Genomic DNA, 21,371 nt, shown 5'->3' with positions numbered 1-21,371 from the left:
GGTTGCTCGGAGGGTGGTTTTAAGCGCTCCGAAGCATCAGGGATGGTCCCTGAAGCCTCGGGGGGGGGGGGGGAGGCTCTTTTTGCCCTCCCCAGGCTCCTATAAAGCTTCTGGAGCCTGGGGAAGGCGAAAAATAGCTTTTAAAAAGGTGAACTCAGCTGGCCAGCGTGCGCATGCGTGCCATAGGTTCGCCATCACAGCTCTAGAGGAAACTGAAGAAGTTTCTTGGATAAGCAACAAAATAAGCCTTTTGAAAAGCACCTTTGGGACAACCATGACCTGGATGATTGAGAATCTCCATGGAGAGAGGTTTTTAAACTTCCAACATTCTTTCCTATGTTCTTTTCTATTTAGATTCTAACACTTTTCTAACAATTTAAACAAGGGCTGTTAGAATAATGCAAGAGGGATGCCTCTTTGTTTTTCCCTTTCCAAGATAATAAAATCTAATCCCCATACCAAGCCAAGTGGGACTTTCTTGTTGAGTTGAGTGTTCTATTTAGGTAGAATTGTCAAAAATAAAATACACCCCCCCCAAAAAAAAAGTTGGGTGGAAGTTCAACAGATGTAGCTACAACAATACACAGAAGAAGAAGAAAAAATATGTTGAATTTCAGCCTACCATCACAGAAAGAACAGGCAAGTGACAGCTCCCTGATTTTTCTAAACTAAACAAGAGGAATAGAAAAAAAGAATTGTTGGAGATAACAGTAACTCGGCTCTTCCTTAATGTGAGCTTTTTTGGTTTGGCCATGCATGATGTGTGAATCTAATTATGGCTTATTCAATAAACTATGATTAAAGTGCCAGTGAACCCAGTCATTGTAGAACTCCGCCTGGAAACACTCTTGATTGGATTTGCAAAAGTTGCCAAGTTTGAAGACCTCTGCTACAACCTGACATTTCTATATAATACACAACCACCATGGATCGAAAAAACCTCGTCACAATTTAGCCTTTTCAACATCAACTCCGTCCTCTTCGATCGTGATCCGTAATCACTGGGGTGGCCTCTTCCTTCTTTCCTTCCTTCCCTTCCCTTCCTTTCTCTCTGTTCTCTCTGCCGCCTCCCACTTTCGAGTCGTGCCCTGCGGTACAACTGCGCTCCCTGTCCTTCCAGGGCGTCCTGTGCGCCCTGCTTTTGAGGCCGCGTCTCCTAGGGAAGCAAGATCGTGACAACGATCGCTTGCAGCAGCGTCAGCCGCTTCCCTCCCTGGGTTGAATCACACCGTGCAAAGCCGCGCCGGAGCTCCCCGGGGCGGAGGGGGGTGGGGGGAAGGCAACCATCAAGTCGCTTTGCCTGCCTTGACACGCACAAGGAAGGCGGAGCCGGAGCCAAAAGCGCCCGCGGTTTCCGTGCTGGACCTTGACTCCTCCAAGTACCTCGCGTGTACGACTGGCACGCAATACCAGCTGCTCCTGCTTCCTGAGCGCCGGGGCTTGCGTGCTTGCGACGGGATCAGCGGGTTGACGGTGCAAGCGCGCACGCACACCGCGGCTCCCTCCCTGTCCTAGTGACCCCGCCGTCATCTTCCTGTTGCTATCGCGGAGCTGCTTTGCAGGTTTCGCGCTTGGCAGGAGATGCCTAATTGCTAATCCAAGGCGGGGCAGTTTGGGACGAGCAGGGAACGTTCGTCCTGGGAGCGCGGCAGAAACTGGAACGCGGAGTCTCGGCGCTTATCGGAAAGGCGGAGTTGCTTTGACCGGGTCTCACCTCTCGTAAGCGGCGGCATAAAATACCCTTTTGGCCCCAAAGGGTGAACGTGTAAAAGATGGGCGCCCCTACAGCCTCTAGGCTTTTCATTGGCGGTTCTTCGGTGGTTGTTGTTGTTGGCATTTAAATATAACCTTCCTGTGATATTTGTGAAGTTGTCAAGGTCACTACAAGATTTGTTTTAACTTTTATCTTCCACTGATACAATTATTCCAGGATTAAATGCCTTCTTCAAAGAGGAACTCTGCCTCCTTCCACAAAAGTAAAAGGGATTTTTCTCATAAAATGGAAGCCTATCAGTGATGGCTAACCTTTTTGTTGTTGGGTGCCAAAAATGTGAGGGTGCGCATACGCCGGCACCCATAATGCAGCACACTCCACATGCACATACAACGCCCCCCCTGCACCTCATTACTCGCCTCCAAGCTGAGCTTGGTATTCGGGGGGGGGGGGGCATGGGAGGCTGTTTTCTTCCTCCCCAGGCTGCAGGAAAGCCTCTGTTGGGCCTGTTTTTCGCCCTCCCTAGACTCTGGAGGCTTTCCTGAAGCCTGGGGAGGGAGGGCGAAAACAGCCTCCCACGGTCCCCAGGAGGCCCTCCGGAAGCTGGAAATGAGTCGCTTCAGAATTTCTGGTTGGTCCATTTTTTGCCCTCCCCTGGCCTTCCGGAAGGCCGAAAATCAGCTGCTGGCACACACATGTGCACTGGAACTGATGGCTCACGTACCGGCAGATATGGCTCCGTGTGCTATAGGTTCGCCATTACAGGCCTATATCATTGGAATGCTAAACAAGGTGTGTGCACAATGCAATTATTCTGCAGGGCCCTGCTTTGAAAACCACTCCGAAACCGCAAATGTTTTAGGCATAGTATTTCTTGATTTCAATTTGGCTCCTGAAACCCCAATAAGCTGTCTCCCCCTCCCCCCACTTCAATATCACTAGAAACCAACATTTTAGGTCTAAAGATGCTGTGGTCAGAAAATGGTCTGTATAATCTGCATGCATTCTCTATGCTTGGGGCTAGCCTAGTGCTTTGTAGTAGAAAGAAGCACAAAAGTAACAAAATAATGTGGGCATCATTCCTCTTCTTTTCCTTCCCACTTTGGTTTTTTGCTAGAGATCTGCTTTGGCATTAGTGGTTCTTTGTCAAGTCTGGGAAAAGTACATTGCGGTGACTTATTGATGACGTTCATTCAAACCAGGTTGGCTTGGCTTGTAATTACCTTGGAAGGATCAGTGCCTTAAGCATTTTTTTCATAATATCATGGAGTTCTACTGACTGGCTTGAAACAGTAAACCATGAATTAGTCACACAGTTAATCAGCTACTTGATGCTTCCCAACCTAATGGGCTGAGGCCAACTCCCAGAATTGTTCAGACTGATGGCTCGAATTTGATAGGCGCCAGATAGGGGAAAGATATTATTATATAGCAAATGCCACCAGAAGGCTATTTGACCCCTGCTTAAAATCACAACGGAAGCATCCAACTGGCTACTGTGGGAATTAGATGTTGGATTAGATATACCCAGTAATATTGGACCAGGACTGGAACAGTTCAGGCTCAGATCCCCATTTATCTAAAGAACTTTGAGCCAGTGTCCCAAAGGTGTGTTTTCACTTGTTTTTTCTTTGACGATGTTTTGCTTCTCATGCAAGCAGCTTCTTCAGCTCTGACAGGATCCTTCCATTCTCCACTGTCTGAGCTGAATAAGCTTGGATGAGAAGCAAAACATTTTCAAAGAAAAACAAAGTCCAATTTCCTACTGAAAAAGCACCTTTGGGACAACCATGACCTGGATGACTGAGAATCTGTACAGACTTTGAGCCAGTGATTATCTCATAGCCTCATAGAGTTACTATAGTGAGAGAATGGAAGAAGGGAGATGAGACTGGAAGGGAAAATCATGGCTCAGTTTCTTGAAGAAGGCAGAATAGAAAATAAATAAATCATGATTTAGAAAAATTGGGACACAATGTTTTTCTTTCACTATGTTTTAGAACGTATGACCATTCAGCAGAGACTTCTCTTTTTACGTCCTACACAGGGCTAATTAAAAAAAAGTCTGCTCATGTGTTGTGTATTGAGGACCGCATTATATAGTCCCTGTGAAATATTTAATTTCCCTTGCTTCATGTCGGCCGAAGGCTTTTTGCAATTCTGAATGGAGCAGATGTTTGATCAAGAGTTGTTTTATATAATCAATTTGTTAAAAATAAGAAAATCAGTAAGAGATTTTATAATATATTATAAACTGAACATTGTAAAAAAAATTAGCACGGTCACTGTATATTCGTTGTGGAATTATTTTACAGAAGTAGGCTTATAGGAACAGTGCAATTTGCCTTGTTCCGATTAGATCTGCAATTCATGCCAAACTGATTTGTTTAACCATGATATATTGACAAACACAACTGGATAAAGCCTTAGACCAAGGTCACAAATCACAGTGGCTGAGTTAGCGTAATATGCTAAGTGAAATCCAAACTAATCCACTTAGCACAGTGTGCAAATCCAGCTACTAAATCAGGCTGTTGGTCCATTATATCAATGCCATCTACACCAATTGTCAATGTGATTTCCAAGTCTAGGTAGGATACTCAAGCCATTTCTAACATACCAGGGGCAGCATTTTCATATCATCTGATAGAAATGCACCACGTGCATTTGAAATCAGTTCGCAGACTGAGCTCCCATTCCTTAAGATTACAGAAATCAACTGACTTACATTTCTATCTGAACCATTATGATGGTGTTGATAAAGAAAAACCGAACCACATGCCCAGTTCTTTGCTCATAAAAGTTGTCGGGTGGGGGCAAGCCAGATGAGTTTTTTTTCACCGAAACCTATGACAACTTCATCTCTTTGGTAACAAAACAGCCTTGTTTAAAAGGGTGCTGTAAGAAGAGCAAGGCGGGCTTGAACAAAAAAACAGGATGTCATCAAGTCTTATCCTTGGTAGGATAGTAAAGACTCATCACTCAGATGAAAGAAAAGCATAATCATGGGGGAGGGGGGGATTAATTCCCATGGGAAGGAGTCACAACAGAAATGCTTATTCTCAGGATTATCCCCTGTGCTGTATTTTGTTCTGAGTGAGCTTTCAGCCAGAGCTGGATGAGCAAAGGCAGTTCAAGTACAGGGTAAACAGATGTCCTAGTTTAGAGGCACTGAGCTAGCTCTAACAGACAGCTCCTGGGTCACAGAGTTCTAGTGAAATCAGGCTTGCTTGTTGATTTCAGTAACCTCAAATAATCAGGCGATGCCTCTTTTCCTGGCCTTTTCTTCTATTGTAACTGAAAGTGCTGTGCCTGCTTAAAGCCCAGATCACCGATTTTAACTGGAAACACAGCAGAGGCTGTGGATTCTAAAAGTACGTACTGGGACGTTACAGTCTATTAGACTGCACGGAATATCCTGAAAGCCAGGAGAGATGACAGCATGCCTGGGCCAAAAGTTAAAGCAATGTAAAAAAAAAATGTTATAATTAGGCTTCATTCACATTCGGTGGCTTTTTGGTTCATTGCAATTCAGTGCTTGAATGACAGCTGAGCAACAATGGTTGTGGTATTCGGTGACTGGAGATGGCTGCTATGAAGAATAAAAAGCAACTCCGACGTGAAGACCTTTTTTGGAACAACTACAAGTAGTCCTCGATTTACAACAGTTCATTTAGTGACCATTCAAAGTTAGAACGGCACTGAAAAAAGTGATGACCGTTTTTCACTTACAGATCACATGACCATTATAGTATCCTCATGGTCATGTGGTCAAAATTCATACGCCTGGCAACCGATTTGTATTTATGATGGTTACAGTTTCCCGTGGGCAGGAGATCACCTTTTATGACCTTCTGACAAGCAAAGTCAATGGGGAAGCCAGATTCACTTAACAATCGTGTTATTAACTTAGCTGCAGTGATTCACTTAACAATTGTGGCAAGAAAGCTTGTTAAAATGGGGCAAAGCTCACTTAATAACTGTCTCAGCAACAGACATTTTGGGTTCAATTGTAAATTGAGGACTATTTCCTGGTTTTTCTGTGCCAGTATTATTAGCACTTGATGAGAAAAATATTCACTTAGTTGCTGTAACCTTTTATTACAGTAGTTGTTAGAACAAAATAAAATACAACATAAATACAGCTATTAAGGAAGGCAAGAGCTCTAGCTAGAATGGATATACACTTTTCATTATGCTGAACCTTGTTTCTGGCTTAGCACATTTGTGTGAGCCCAGACATAGGCTTGTAAATTCTGGTTTATAATATGCTACATGAACTCAGCCAATTGTGGCTTATGTGGACCATAGCTTATGTGTAAATTAAGTATTACCAGCATTTACTCTCACTACACAACACCCCAAAACAGGGTTTTTTAAAATTGCAATTGAGGGGAAATGAATGTTCTTTGAAGGCTTATCCGAAGCTCTTAGATAGAAAAAAGATAGTAAGTGCATGCAGTTCCTGAATTTTTTTCTTCTTTACAATCAATTATTATCTCCAAATACATTGTGGACAAAGCAAATGTGGTCTGCAGCAATCGTGAGCAGCTTCATGGGATCCATTTTGTTTTTTACTAGACAATTGACTTGTACCAATTAAAGTAGTTCAGGGCAGAATCGGTGTTATTAATCATGCACTACACACTTAGGGTGAACAATATTTGTCCTTCTAAATGTTTATCTACAACTCTCATAAGCCCAGTCAAAAGGATGACAATGTTGGGTGTTCTTCAACAACATGTGGAAGGCAACAGGTTGCTTACCCTACACCTGAAAGTATGTGCAAGTGCAGAGATCAGAGACTTAGCAATATTTTAAAGCTATTCAGAACTGAATACTACCATAATTTACATAGCAAGACCAGATGAGACCCACATTTTCACCACATATAATGAATATATTTGTCACACTACAAGTAGTCTTTGACTTACAACAGTTCACTTAGTGACCGTTCAAAGTTACGGCACTGAAAAAAGTGACTTATGACTGTATTTTCTAGTAAGGCTTGATCAATCCCCAGTCCCTTGTGGGAATATAGTAACATGGGAGTTACTTTTGTAATTTTGGAGACCATCTTTTAAAGGATCATGAAACTCTTCATTCTAGTTTTTTTCCACATGCTACTAAAATTGAAATGGCACATGGCACAACATACATGTATTTTTATCATGGCATGATGCAATGACAGGTATACTAATGACAGTATTAGTAATTTGCCTAATTAATACCAAACTCAGTGAACTCTACTACAGGTCTAGTATTTACGACCACAGTTGAGCCCAAATCTTTGTTGCTAAGCAAAATCTTTTTAAGTTAACTTTGCCTCATTTTACGATCTTTGTGCCACAGTTAAGTGAGTTGTTGCAGTTGTTAAGCTAGTTAACATAGTTGTTAACTGAGTCTGGCTTCCCCATTGACTTTGCCAGGAAGTCCCAAAAGGGAATTACAGGAACCCAGGAACATTGCAACTGTTACCAATATGAGTGTGTTGCCAATTGTTTGAATTTTGATCAGTGACCATGGAGTTGCTGCAACGTTCATATGAAGTCATAAATCACGTTTTTCAGTGCCATTGCAACTTTGGTTACTAAACTGTTGTCCAAGTTTTAAACATTTTATTAGGTTACAAGGTACAAAATACAAAAGTAAATAGGAAAGCAGTAAGGGGGGGGGAAGAGAAGTGAGGAAAAGTTGGCAAAAGGGGGTCGGGAAGCTAAATAAGGCATTAACATCAAGCCACAACAGAGAAGGAACGATCTAATTATTATAACATATGGGAATTATTTTATCAGTGGTTAGAGAATAGGAAAAGTGGAAAAAAAACGAGTGAAATAGAGAAAAAGTTTGTTATAGCATTAGGTATGGTATATATTAGTATTAAGTTAAAAATAGATAAAATAATAAATATGGCTGTAAATTGTAATTGTATAAAAGATTTGCACAAAATATATGTACCCGGATGAGACAGTTTAATGGAAAATGATGTTTGAATCAAAATATTTTTTTTAAAAAAACAGCAAACCACAACTTTTTGCTTTTTCATAGCAATATAAACCAGCCATAAACGAACTGTTATTAAGGGGAAGGCTACCTGTATTAATTGAATTGATATAGGCAACTGAAAAAGCGATTTCTCCAAAACTGAGCAATACCCTTCATCACACTAACCTATTCAGATGGTGAGCTAAACCTCACTGCAATCAATTACTGTAAGTAAAAAAAAACCAGCGATTGCATACCCTTACTAACGCATAAGTATCGCCGAGCACCTGGGGGAGGAAGCCCCTCCACGCATAACTCTCGCGTGCGACTGCCTGAACGGAGCCGTTAAGTCAACTCAGTTCAAGAAAGAACCCGGAAGAGAAACGCAAGAAATAACTTCCGGTCTCCGCGTCTGCCCTACTTCCAGGATTTTGCCCGGCATGCTTGCTTGGTTGCTATGGAAACGAAGAAGCGGAGAGACGCCTGGGTGGGGCGTTGACAACATTGCGCGGCTGTCGTTGCTGCCCGCGGTGTTTTGCTAGCTGTGCTTGGGTGGGGTGAGTGAGTTTGTGTGTGTCCTTTTACCGCTGGTGTCCGTTGTCTTTAACCCCGCACCCTAACCCGCCAACCAGCTGGACTGAATATACGAGGCCCCGGTGGGTCTGGCTCCCTTGTGCGCCTTTGAACCCTCCCTTGAGTCAGATCATTATTTCTCCAATCGTGACTGTCTGTGGAGGTGCTAGTACACGTCTCCTGCGTGAGCAGGGGGTTGGGCTAGAAGACCTTCCAGGTCCCTTCCAACTCTGTTAATGTTTACCCGTGCAATCGGTGTCTCTCAAAGGTGCTCCCCCCCCAAGACAAATTGTCTTCTTCCTCAACGGAAGGGGGTTGGACTAGATGACCTCCAAGGTTCCTTCCAACTGTGTTACTGTTTATTGCAAAAAACTAAAACAGTCCACTTGCCTTTTGAAAAAGCACCTTTGAGCCCACCCTTGACTGTTAAAGCTTTCCACAGGGGGAATTCTTTCCAGCTTCTCCTACTCAGAGATCTTTTAAAACAGAATGGCCAAAGACCGAATTCCTGTAAAAGGAAAGGGCACGTTTCAGCTTTATGGGAAATAACTTGATAGCCTCTTTGGCTTGAACTGCGAGGCTTCATCATTAGGACCAAACATAACAGAATGGCCTAATCAGATTTCATGGTAAGGAGAAGAGGACCCGGGTGCTCCCTGCACAAACTGTGCCTAGGAATTGATGCTACTAGAAGTGACCTCATTGGTGAATTGGTGATACTAGACGTGTAGGAATGTTTCCTACACAAACATTCAATCTTCCTAGTCCTCATGTTCAGCAATTGAACTTAAGAAGGATGAGGATAGTGTTACTCAAATGTTAAACAAATAATAACAGTCGGTAACCTCCCCAAATATAGCAAATTATTCTGAGATTTATCTTCATTAAACTCTCAGAGTTACACTGGTAAACACTGGTAAACTCCTATAACTTATTCTGCTGTATACAGAATCTGGGACAAAAGGGTTAGAAGAGGAAAATTGCCTGAAAGAACTCGAAGTTCACTGTCTCCCCTTTTATTTGCATTTTTAAAGAGAAATTCTTCATCCATCAGAATTTTATTTGAGTTATATAGTTCTTTCCCCTTCTTGCAAGCTTGTTCTTTTACAATGAATTGTCCTATTTAGATAGATCTGAGTTGAGAAATTCTACACCTAATTTTAATCCTGTGCAATGTGCTTCTGGATTGCGTATGCTTTACTAAACAATATGACATTTCATGAATCATAAAATGTAACAGTTTAAAGAGATCTTGGAGATTATCTAGTCCAACCTCCTCCGCAGAAATCCAATATTGCAGTATACTTGACAGAGGGCTAACCAGTCTGTTTAAACACTTGCAGCATGAGAGAATTCGCCTCTTCCCCCAGGCAATTTGTTCCATTGTTGAATATTTCTGACTATTTGGAAAATTTCCTGGTGTCTTAACAAAATCTATAATTTACGTCTGTTGTATCTTGCTCTGTTTTCTGAAGAAATACTGGGGTAAAAGAAAATCTCTACTCAATCTACTTTAACTATTCATCTTTCATTTTTCATTCTAAGCCCCTTATCATTTTGATTACTGTTTTCTGTAATAATTTAGTTTGCCAGTGTCTTTCCTAAAGTGCAGTACATAGACTGCATACAATATTCTAATTTTTATCTGACCAATGTAGAACAGAGAGAAATTATGACAACTCTTGACCTGATACTCTAGATCTGTTCATGTAGCCTAAGACTACATGACTTTTTGTACACTGTTTCCTTATCTTACATTATCCATGTAATTATTTTTGCATGTATTCATACGCAGCCTTTCCTATCTTCATGCTTTTTTTTCTATTCAAATAAATAGCATTAAAATGTTTTGTTGAAATTTATATTGCTGGTTTCTGACTGTTATTCCAACTTATCAGAACCCTCCTGAATCTTAATACTTTCTTCCATTTGATGTTTCTCTGTCTTTATATGTGTGTAACCTAGAATGTTGTGAATCTGTGAATAATAGCATAGCCAGTTCATAATTTGCAATATTTTCAAATAAACTCATGGAAGTCTTTGTCAAATGTTTTGCTTAAGCCAGGTATACTGTGTTCAGTACATTTCCATATTAAACTAAACAAGTTATTATATCAAAAAAAGAATTCAGATTGATTTGTCACAGCATGCACTTTATAAACCTTGCAAAGCAATATGTTCTTTTAAAAATGCTGACAAACTAACTGTTTAGATAATTTGTTTCAAAGTTCAAGCAAGGTTACATGGTCCCTTTTCTGCTGCTTGAGGAAAGTTATGTGCAAAGGCAGGGGAAAAAAACACATTTGCTTTTCTTTACTCTTCTACACATTCTTCATGATTTCCCAAAGAACAAAGAAAGAGGCTCCAAGGAAGAAAATGATGGGCATGTTACTTGCAGAAAATCTTAGGATAGTAATATATGAAGCAAGAAAGAGAAGAGCTTCACAATTTCCAGTTTATTTGGTATGTTCCTTGAGTAGGACCTGTGTCCTAATTTACCCAAGCAGAACCATTAACATGATGGAATGGCAATCCAGGTGAATAAAGATATTAACATAAATGAATGTAAGGTCCAGAAATAAACCTATTAATCTAAGAGCCATGAGGGAACATTGGATCCCTAACTTGTAAAAAAAGTATGCTTTGTCTGCCTGGCTTTCTGGCATCTTTAGGATAGTTCTTGATACCCTTCTCCCTCAGGAAGTACTTTCTGTGTTCAATTTAAGAAGTCCCTACCTTCTCTGATAATCTGGAGATAGACCATTATGCCTCTACTACCTTTATTTTCTTTTACAGTTGTACAGTCAGCCTATGTTTGTAGCATGTGTAATGCAGGAAGGAAACAAATGTGGCATTTAACCCTGCAGATAATGAGAAGATATTTTTTTCTGGTTTATCACATGGACAAAAAACTTTAGTATTCTTGAATCCCCTAATTCATTTTTATTTTGTGTGTTTATTTGTTAATAGGCTTTGTGACTGTCTTCTGATAATTCTTTAAAAAAAAATAGAAAGAAATGGATCGTCATATTCCTGCGTATCCTTTGCCAGAAGAAATAAGAAAGGTATGATTTTGAAAGAAAAAGTGATGGGGTTTTCTAAAGGGTTTGCAGCTATTATCAAGCCACAATTTTACATACATTCTTATTTACTGTTTTTCCTCTTTCTGCTTTACTTTAATATTAGTGTGTTGTTTCCTCATGCGCGTTCTGCTATTCTTGAAAAAGTTGGTTTTTTTTAGAAAAATGAATTTTCCTACATAAAAGGTTTACACGCGTATAAACACGTGCATACAAAAATGAAAAATCTTGGGAGGGGAGGAATTCTGAAACGGATAGATATAACTTCTGCTAAGAAAAATGTGAAATTAAAGGGCTTGATAACACAGGGAGGTTGGCTATACAGAAGGGTAGAATAGGTGTCATGTCCATAAAATTACAGGAATGATATATTTTTTTATTGCGTGAGAAGGTTTTTTTCAGAGAACATTCCACGTTTTCAGATTGCAGAATGCAACACAGACTGCAACAGATTTTGTGTAAAATAAGTGGCCTATAATTGTATATATAACTTACATGTCTATAAGCCTCTTTTATGAAAGCATACAGCACTTAGCAATAACACTTAAGACACTTCACAGTGCTTTACAACCCTCTCTAAGCAGTTTATAGAGTTAGCATATTGCCCCCAGCAATCTGAGTCCTCATTTTACCGACCTCAGAAGGATGGAAAGCTGAGTCAATGAACATAATATGCCATGACTTTAATTATATTAAACAATTGCATTAAAACTACTGTTAATTAATACAATTGATGTCAGAGTACATTATGTTCACATGTTATACAGATATAAACAGAGAAATTCTAATCTTTTGGATGCTTAGTATCTCCCACCACTGCTAGTTTAGGGAAGAAGTGTCAGCTTTGGAAGTTCTATTTAGACTATTTATACTGATGAAAAGTTGCACCACATTCATGGCTGTGATTTTCCAACAGCATTAGGTCCTGAAAAAGGATAGGCAATTGGGTTTGACAGAATTGGGTCTGGTTCCATTGCTTCCAATTCCTCCTTGTTTGCCATGTACAATCTGTAGTAAACTCATTTCCACACCATTAATTGTAATGAGGTATGTGCTTTTAGACGTTTCCCAAATGAAAATCTCAACTACACTTTTACTACCATGTCGTGTATGAGATTTCTTCAACCTGATCAAGTATTACTCAGAAAAGTGTTTGTTACCCAGGCACATTAATAATACAACATACATATTTACTGAATGAATCCTGAAAGTGCTATACATATGATGAGATTAAATGTTATCATGTAATCAGATGGGAAACTGAAAAACAAGAACCATTTGTATATTTGGACAGATTGTTATTGCACTGGGGAGAGTGGGATGTAGCAAAATCTTGAAAGCCTAGATATAAACTGAACTTATATCTGGCATAATTAAGTCTCAGTCTCTTGCTTTCCCCTTCTGTTGAGCTGAGATGCCACAATCATGTTTCTTCCTCTGCTTTCCCAGGGTTTGTCAGATGTTCCATCAGATTTATCTATATACAGTACATGACACACTATTTGGCATGAGTCCATTACTAAGTTTTTGAAAAGTCTTTCACAATAACCTATTAGATAACTGAGAGCAGACAATTAAATCTCAAATCACATGCATTCTTAACTAGTGAATAACATTCCTTTGAACTCAGATTTATCTTTCATTTCAGTGGGACTTAGTTTAAATATAGTATTGTTGTCCAAATAGATAAGGTGGCTGAGTGTAGAGAATAACAAAAAAGAAAAAGAAAAGAAAGGAAAATAACATTCTTAGAGAATAAGTAATGGCAAAAATGACAGCCAAAATATGCAAGCTGTATATTTTAAGAAGAGCAACCTTGACTGTTTTTGACTTTATAATATTTAATTTGATTCCCCATTCAATTTCTGCACGTCTTTGAAAAAAAAAGGCTCACAATGGTTAATTGACCCAATAGTGCTTTTATATGAAATCCTAAACTCAGGGAGTGCAATTTTATTTCTAAGTAAACCTGCTTCAGCTTGAAATAGTTAGTCATTAGTGACAGTGTGATAGAATCAACAGCAGCCACAAGGCTAAGTGCCACAAGATCTCTAAAGTTAGCCCTGGTTTACAACGATATGTTTATAGATTTTAGATTGTAACAAAGGTTTGATAATCTTCTTCCTCCATACACAATATAATCTACATAAAGGATTGTTATTGAACGATGTGATGTTTTCAGTATTGTTCTTTATTGCACCGTTGTTTCATGTAGGTAGATATATTTCTTTGGTTTCTCATGACTCCCCCATTTGACTTTCCATTAATTTTATTTTTTCTTTATTTATTAAACTTCTGTACATCTGATACTCTTAAGAGCAAAGGACACAGTCTTCTTTCTCTGTTGCTGCATTATTTAATTATTTTTGTTGTTATACTTGGATGCTCTTATCAATGCACTTCTTTCTTTCTTATTACTACTGGTGATTTGGGAGAGTGATTGACACAAAGTCACCTAGATAGTTTCTGTTTATAAGAGAAGATTAGGATCTGGATCTCTGTGCTCCTAGCAATTTAAACACTGGATCACAGCGGTTCTCTTTTTTATAATATAATCCATTCTGAATAAACATTTATCTAAAGTACAGAGGAAGCCAACATAGACTTCTGAAAATAGAGTTTATAGAGTAAAAGTATAAGTACAATAGTTTGTAAAAGTACATACTAGTGGTTTTAAATTATATTTAAGATATTACTATTCTAAAGGATTGATCTGTTAAAATGTATCATTCATGGTAATTTACTATGGTACCGAAATGACATCCCTCTTGTATAGCAACCACATAATTCTGACTTATCAGTTGTCAGATGTGCAGCAATTAAAGAAATCACTGCCTGGTTCCTGTTCCATGTTTCCTTAGGTCAGTAATATTTCCACAATTGCCTTTTTATTTAACTTGAATAACAGTTACCATCCCATGTAAGCCTATTTTGGTTGGAGAGGCAGGAAAATGGACAAATAATTTAAACTTATTGATATGTATTGATGATAGAAAAGAAATTAATTGGGATACATTTTAATGCTTGGAAAAGGAAGCATTATTTTAAAAAAATCAAGGTGGAAGGTCATCAAAATAATCACATTGTCCTTGATTCTACAGATCTGTCTATATTTCCATCCAGTATAATGTGGCAATGAGACAGGCATTTGCATCATACTGATACTTGTCAAGTAACCATGATTCCTGCACTGTTCTATGGACAGTTCACTGACAAAACTGGACTGCTGCTGTTTAGTGAGTGATGTAGCTAAGGATCTGTCTATGCTGGTTACTGAGTTTTATTCAGAAATCATAAGAAGCTAGAGTTAAATGCTATGGCAAAGTGTTCTATTTTTTAAAAGCATTTGCTAGCATTTCAAATTATGCTATGTTCAATATAGCACAGTGATACCCTTTTGCTTCAGTATGATATAATATACCGTATTTATTCGAGTATAACGCGCACACGTGTATAACGCGCACCCCCTAATTTTTGATTAAAAATCGGTATAAAATTTTGTTTCACACCATTTTTGATTGAATACATGTATAGAATAGAAATTTGGAAAATTTGCCCCAATTGGTTCACATTTAAGGGAAATAGGACCCGTTCACAGGACCCGCCTCTCACCCTCTTCCTCCTGCCGACTGGAGGAAGAGGGTGAGAGGCGGGTCCTGTGAACTGCGGCAGCGGCGGCGGCAATAGTCGCAACTCAGCTGCCTGCCGCCTTTCCCCTCCTTTGTCTCCCAGCTATTGCCGCCGCTCCCAGCTATTGCCAGCGGCAGCAGCGGCGGCAATAGCTGGGAGACAAAGGAGGGGAAAGGCGGCAGGCAGCTGAGTTGCGACTATTGAGCACGGCGCGGCGGCGCCTGAGGCCGGGATCGAGGCTGCAGTCCGGAAATGTACAATTTCCGCCACTGCCACCCCACCCCAGCCCTGGTTTATAACGCGCACCCACACTTTGATTCCTTTTTTTGGTACAAAATTTTGCGCGTTATACTCGAATAAATACGGTATATGGAAAAATATTATCTTGATAATAATGTATTCCAATTATTCTATATCATTCGCTTTATGTGAGTTTGTGAGCATCCAGAGAAGGCAAAATAAGTTCTTGAAAGAAATACTGACGAGCACATGGTTCTATTCCTTAGCTGAAAGTTACTCTGGTTGGTAACACAAAATGTATCTTACTCAGGGTTGAATTTAGTATTTTCAGATTATTGATATAGGTTTCAAATAGAATTGCTCTCTATCCCAACCTTCTCCCTATCCAGTCCGGTGTCTTGCTGAAAGTGGATACATACATTGGAATGTCTGAAATTGTTTATTTTGAAATACAAAGATGGTGGTGCCGCAAGAAATCACCGTGTTCTTTTTAGGATAACAGTCTCTCCTTTTCCTTCATGTTACAGTTCAGTTTGTCCTCTTTCAATAAGTAATTTTAGTACTTTGGAACCTTATGGTATTTATTCTGAATGATGGTTTCATATTTCTGGGCACAGGTTGTTACTGCCAGGAAAAATAGAATTAATTTTTCATTTCCTTCAGAGCCACTGTAACTATGATCAGGCTTCATGAGGCAAAGAAGAGTTAGGAAAAATAAAGGCAAGCGTAGCAAACCTGTATCCAATATCACAGGTACACACTTTTATTACAAAATAATTAGAATATCATGTGAGACGTTCCAATTAGTTAGATTATGGCTTGTCTCATAAATAAATATGATTAGTGTTTATTGCTTGTCTTTTTCAAACCAACTTGATTTTCCCCCCTTTAATCTTTTCGTAGTATTTGAATATCTTTCTTCTCCTTTTCTCAAGAAGGGTTGTTATTTAATATCCATCATGCCCATTCCCATTTTTTTGTTATTTTGTCCCACTCTTCTCATAGTTTAAAGTCTTCAGTATAATATAACATTAACACAATTGTAGTAATAATAATAATAATATATTTATTTCTTAGCCGCACCCTCTCCCGAAGGACTCGGGGCGGCGTACAACAAAACATACGAAATAAATATGTAAACAAAACAAACATAAAGCAAAAACATACACTGAGACATACACAAGGAGGAGGTCGATTGATAAAAACAATTAAAATACAAAATATAAAACCCCTAGAAATTAAATATAATTAAAATACCCGGTTAAAAACCCGTCAGGAGCGATATGGTTAGATCAAAGTTGAGCCAGGCCAGCTGCTTGGAATAGGTGGGTCTTAAGCTTAATACGGAAGGAGCGGAGGTCAGAGGTATTCCTAATATCCGGGGGGAGGTCATTCCACAGGGCTGGGCCCGCCACAGAGAAGGCTCTACTCCTAGGCGCCGCCCCACGACATTGTCTAGCGGACGGCACCTGGAGGAGCCCCTCTCTGTGCGAGCGAATTGGTCGCAGGGATGGTACAATAAACATGTTTATTTGTGCAAGAAAATTTAACATGATATCTACTATATTTTCTTTTATATACATTTTGATGTATATCCACAAAATGACGGCAGCAGTAGAAGTTCCTGGTGCCTCACCGAGCGTCGTCAACCAATTTCGTTGTATTTATTTTGTACAATGACAATAAAGACTATACTAATACTGATAGGTTGATGAGAAGCACTTCTAATATGTTTTGAAGGAAAGCAAGTACCATTATTTCATTTTAGTAAATCACCAGTGTCTTAAAATGTTGTGCAGTGACTTATTTAGGTAGATTAGATTATCTTGTGATGCCTACTGGTTATTTTAAAAGAATATGGCATAGAACTGCCAGCATAGATTACAGTATTGAACCAGGAGTGGGGAAATTTAGCTGCAGGTACTTGAAATAGCCATTAAGCTGATTGTGTGACAGGATTCAATATTGTGTTTTAGTCTATATATCCTTCCTTTAGGAGGCGAGAGTTGTTGGGAAGATAAAATTCAGAGCAAAAGAGACAAATACATTTATTTAAAATACTTGCATTGCTATGCTGCTCTTCATGTTAGAAAAAAGACAGCTATGCAAATAATACATAAAGTCAAGAATAACTCAAGTTGGATTGTTTTGTAGAAGAATCTTGCTTTTTTCTGTTGCTATCCTATGTGTCATGCCTAACATCTAATAACTGGGCTTTTTTGTCAATTTGAGGTAGCTTTTTCTATCACCTCTATACTATATATTTCATAGTGCCCTTCATTTAACTGATTGCAATTTGTATTAAACTTTAATTCATATTTGGCAGCAAAAGCTCACTACGATGATTTTATTATATCCCACTTATTATACCCACTTTACCTCAGAAGAATCTACCTGTTCAGAGGTAAGTTACCTACCTTTGCCAGATGCGGGACTAAAAAGCAGTTGTCATTACCAACTTTATTCACTTCTTAAAGTGAAAAACATACACGCGGGCCCCAAGTCCTTCTATGTCCAATGGGAGCATGCTCCATCTCTCATCAGGGGTCTTTGTCATATTGAGAGGTAGGATTCAAGAAAGTCTTCACCCTCAAATTGGCATATCATAACCAAGCCACTATTTATATCTACCTGTCCATGTGGAAAAATATAAGAAGAGGACCACAGTTATGTTATGTTTATAAACTTCCAGAAGAATCTCACTAACAATGAAGATTTAATCTAATAGCACGGTTGAGTTTCTTTTAAGAATACAGTATTTAAATTTACCTTTTTCATGTAGGTTATTTTATAGGTTTCTGTGTCACCTTCATTCCATTGTGTAATTCAAGTTGCCATACATGGGATTTTCTAATGGTCATAGCTATACCCTGCTTAACTTTAGCATTTTGCAAGGCGGTTGTAACACTCATCTTTAGACCATTTTCAGCATTCTATAGTTTGCAAAAACGTTGTTAAAAGTTTGGAAAATGTTGATTTAATTTTTTTGTGTTGTATGGGGTAATAGTTTTTCGTTGTAATTGGGTTTTGTTTTGTTTTTTGGAATTTGATTTTCATTCACTGTAATTCTTCTTATGACTTCCCTGAGCTGCTTCTGGCGCTCTGCATTTGTGTGTTTGTTTAGAGTAAGTTGCAAGAAAATGACAACCCAAGAGAAACTTTTTGGCAATTATAACAAATTATGCCTGTTTTTCTGCTTGGTTTCTGTCCCTGGTTCATAAGAACTATGATACAGATATTCTTACCATTAGTCCTGTGTGCTTCATTAATATTTCAACATATTTTTATTGTACACGCTCCCAAGTAGGAATAATCAAAGCATTTTGATTTATGGGAGGAAATGAACAAAATGGGCACTGTGTATGAAATTGACAGAGTTTGTGAATGAAGTCTGCCTCTTTTTCTGCAATGCAATTCACGTTCACTCAAACATGTATTTGTTTCCTCAAGTATATCTTGTTTTAAGAAGATTAATAATCTCACATTGACCAAATTTCATAGTTTCTGTGTGAATCATGACTCTGTGTGGCTTTTCATCATGTGATGTTTTCTCCAAATAGTATAATCTGTTTATTTTAAGGATAACACATTTTCAAACTGGTGGTTATAGCAGTTTTTTAAATTAGAAATTATTTTTAAGTTTTTAGTTACAGTTACTGAGAGGAGTCATGCTATAGAATGTTTAATAAATAATTCTGAGTCGTCAAATCAAACTATTTCATTCTTTAATGAAAAATTTATGGAAAAATTTCTATAATTTCTGATTACTTCTAGCCAGGATTATAGATTGGTTTCTGTCCCCTTACTCTAGGAGTGTCTCTGTAGTTCTATTTTTTTGCCATCTTTCCCTGTTTTTCATCAGCATTCTTGTTAATACCGCCACTAAATTGTAGATTATCACAGTTTGTAATAAAAATAATAGAAAAGATCTATAAACCTATTTAATTTTATAAAAAACATTTCTGCATAAATATTCTTTGCTGTTATTAAGAACAGGTAACTATTTCTATACAGGTATTAACCTAGCTACTTTTTTGAAAATCATAAATATTTCACTATGTCGAGGTAAATATCTGTGATTTTCATTTTGCCCCCTAAGGACCTTATATCCATTTGGCCCATTTGGAGAATGTTAATTTTGTCTAAATTTCCAAGGAGAATGGTAAAAATGTTTGTATGAATAATTCAAGGGTAGGTTATTTTGTACTTTCAGGTACATTCAACTATACATGTTAGAAATTCCATCCAGCATTGGTAATGATAAGGAATTATAGAGTTCTAACTTCAGACTCCGTGCTGGAACATTGGTTGTCCACCACTGGAATAATGTGCTATGGGGACATTATTCTGACGCCATATAAAAGGTTGCTTTTATTAAATTTTTTTAAAGGATCAGGTTTTTTTCACTGTACATGTTGCTTATTTTTTTTAGATGTCCCAAGATGAAACGATGTGTAAATATTGTGGAGTCAGTTACTTGATCCTTCATGAATTTAAGCTACTGGATGAGAAAGTAAAAGCAATGGAAAAGAAGATGAAGTTTTTTGAGGGCAGTGTGGAACGGGAGAAAATACTGCAAGAAAAACTACAATGTCTAAGTCAAGATTTTGAACAATGCACAGCAGCTAATGAATCAAAAACAGAAAGGTTGGAACTTATTAGCCATTCTTGCATTTCAAATTAGTATGTCTGTTAATATAATTTGGAGGCAAGTATACTTTAGCTGTTTTGCCAGATTTAGCTCACATCAGATATAATTTCAGATGAAATCATGTTAATCAGTCATAGTTTTAGGTACAATTTAGAAGCCACTATTCACTACTCAACAAAACAAGTGTAATATAAGTGGTGTTATTTTTAGTACTGAAATGATAGCTTAATATGATGCATGAACCAGGCAATTATAATTTATAAAACATGCTTTATAATTTGCATCAAGGGTGGGTTTCAAAAAAAAATTATTACCTATTCTGTGAGCGTGGCTTTGCAGTCATGTGACTGGGTAGGCGTGGCCAACTTGATGTCACTCACCAGGAGATGTCATGGATTGGGTAAAATCCGGTGAAGCTCACTTAACAACGCTCTTGCTTAGCAACCAAAATTTTGGGCTCAATTGTCATAAGTCAAGGACTATCTTTGCCTTCCCCTGCATGGCAGCCTTGTCCTAGTAAACTCTTTCTCCTTTCTGGCAATTTTCCTCTCTGTTAGAGGTACCAAAATAATCCAGACATTGTAAGGTTTCCTGCTGCAGCAGGGGTTTGGACTAGATGACCTTTGAGTAGACTTCTAGTCCTAAATTGCTGTGCTGATTTTCTCTTTCTTTCTTTCTTTCTTTCTTTCTTTCTTTCTTTCTTTCTTTCTTTCTTCCTTCCTTCCTTCCTTCCTTCCTTCCTTCCTTCCTTCTTTCTTTCTTTCTTTCTTTCTTTCTTTCTTTCTTTCTTTCTTTCTCCCCTCTGTGGGAAGCAACCAACCCCCCCGCCCAATAAAATATTACTCCCAGAAAGGCTCATTCCACATGCCTGCCAGATAGATAATGAGATAATGAGCTTATAGAAAGTTTAGTTCCATTCACAAGCACGGTATGATCCAAACCCTTTTAGAAACACAAAGCCCATATTGCACAAACCCCAAAACTTCAAAAACATAGAACCATATAAGAATCCTACCTTTTATACAGTTTGTTGTTTAGTTGACCCATAAACAAACTGCTGAATGTCACTTTGCAAACTTCCTTTTGAGCTTTTCAATTTAAATTGGGCTTTTCAATTTAAAGCAGGTTTCAATTTAAAGTTTGCAGCATTAAGATTTGTGTACTTCAACTCTCAGAATTCCACAGCCAGGCATGGTCAATTCTGATTTAAAGCAACAATTTCTACTTTGCTGAATCCCGGTTAAAAAGTGAGATTCCTTCTTTCTTTTTCTTTCTTTTTCTTTCTCCCTTCCCTTCCTTCCTCTCTCTCTTTCCCCCCTTTCTCTCTTTTAGTTTTTAAAACCTCTTTTCCCTTGCCTGAACCGGCAGGGAAAAAGGGCTTAAAAAAAAGCTTCTGACCAAGGTTCGGGGGCATGGCCAAGCCACCGTTACTACCGGTCCAGTCCGGTACGCCAGATTTTCACTATCTCTTCTGGCATACCGGACAGGACGGGGAGGA

At 38.5% G+C, this 21,371-nt stretch overlaps 1 protein-coding gene across 3 annotated transcripts in view; it reads left to right on the top strand.

Moving 5' to 3' along the window:
• The first annotated feature begins 206 nt into the window (after positions 1-206).
• The window catches only part of LEKR1 (leucine, glutamate and lysine rich 1), a 60,696-nt gene continuing 39,531 nt past the window's right edge, over positions 207-21,371 (top strand). For 2 of the 3 annotated variants that reach the window (XM_081956341.1, XM_081956343.1), the window contains exons 1-3: positions 207-1,719; positions 11,243-11,337; positions 19,655-19,869. In XM_081956341.1, the coding sequence (XP_081812467.1) occupies positions 11,290-11,337; positions 19,655-19,869 (263 nt within the window). In that variant the 5' untranslated portion in view covers positions 207-1,719; positions 11,243-11,289. Of the gene's footprint in view, positions 1,720-8,138; positions 8,257-11,242; positions 11,338-19,654; positions 19,870-21,371 lie in introns of those variants that run through there. The other variant, XM_081956342.1, reaches the window with a different exon arrangement.

The sequence above is a fragment of the Natrix helvetica genome (assembly GCF_964273705.1).
Source record: "Natrix helvetica genome assembly, chromosome: 5".
In the NCBI taxonomy this organism is placed as follows: domain Eukaryota; kingdom Metazoa; phylum Chordata; class Lepidosauria; order Squamata; family Natricidae; genus Natrix; species Natrix helvetica.
Note: the sequence above shows the minus strand (reverse complement) of the source record. Positions and strands in the feature narration are given on the sequence as shown.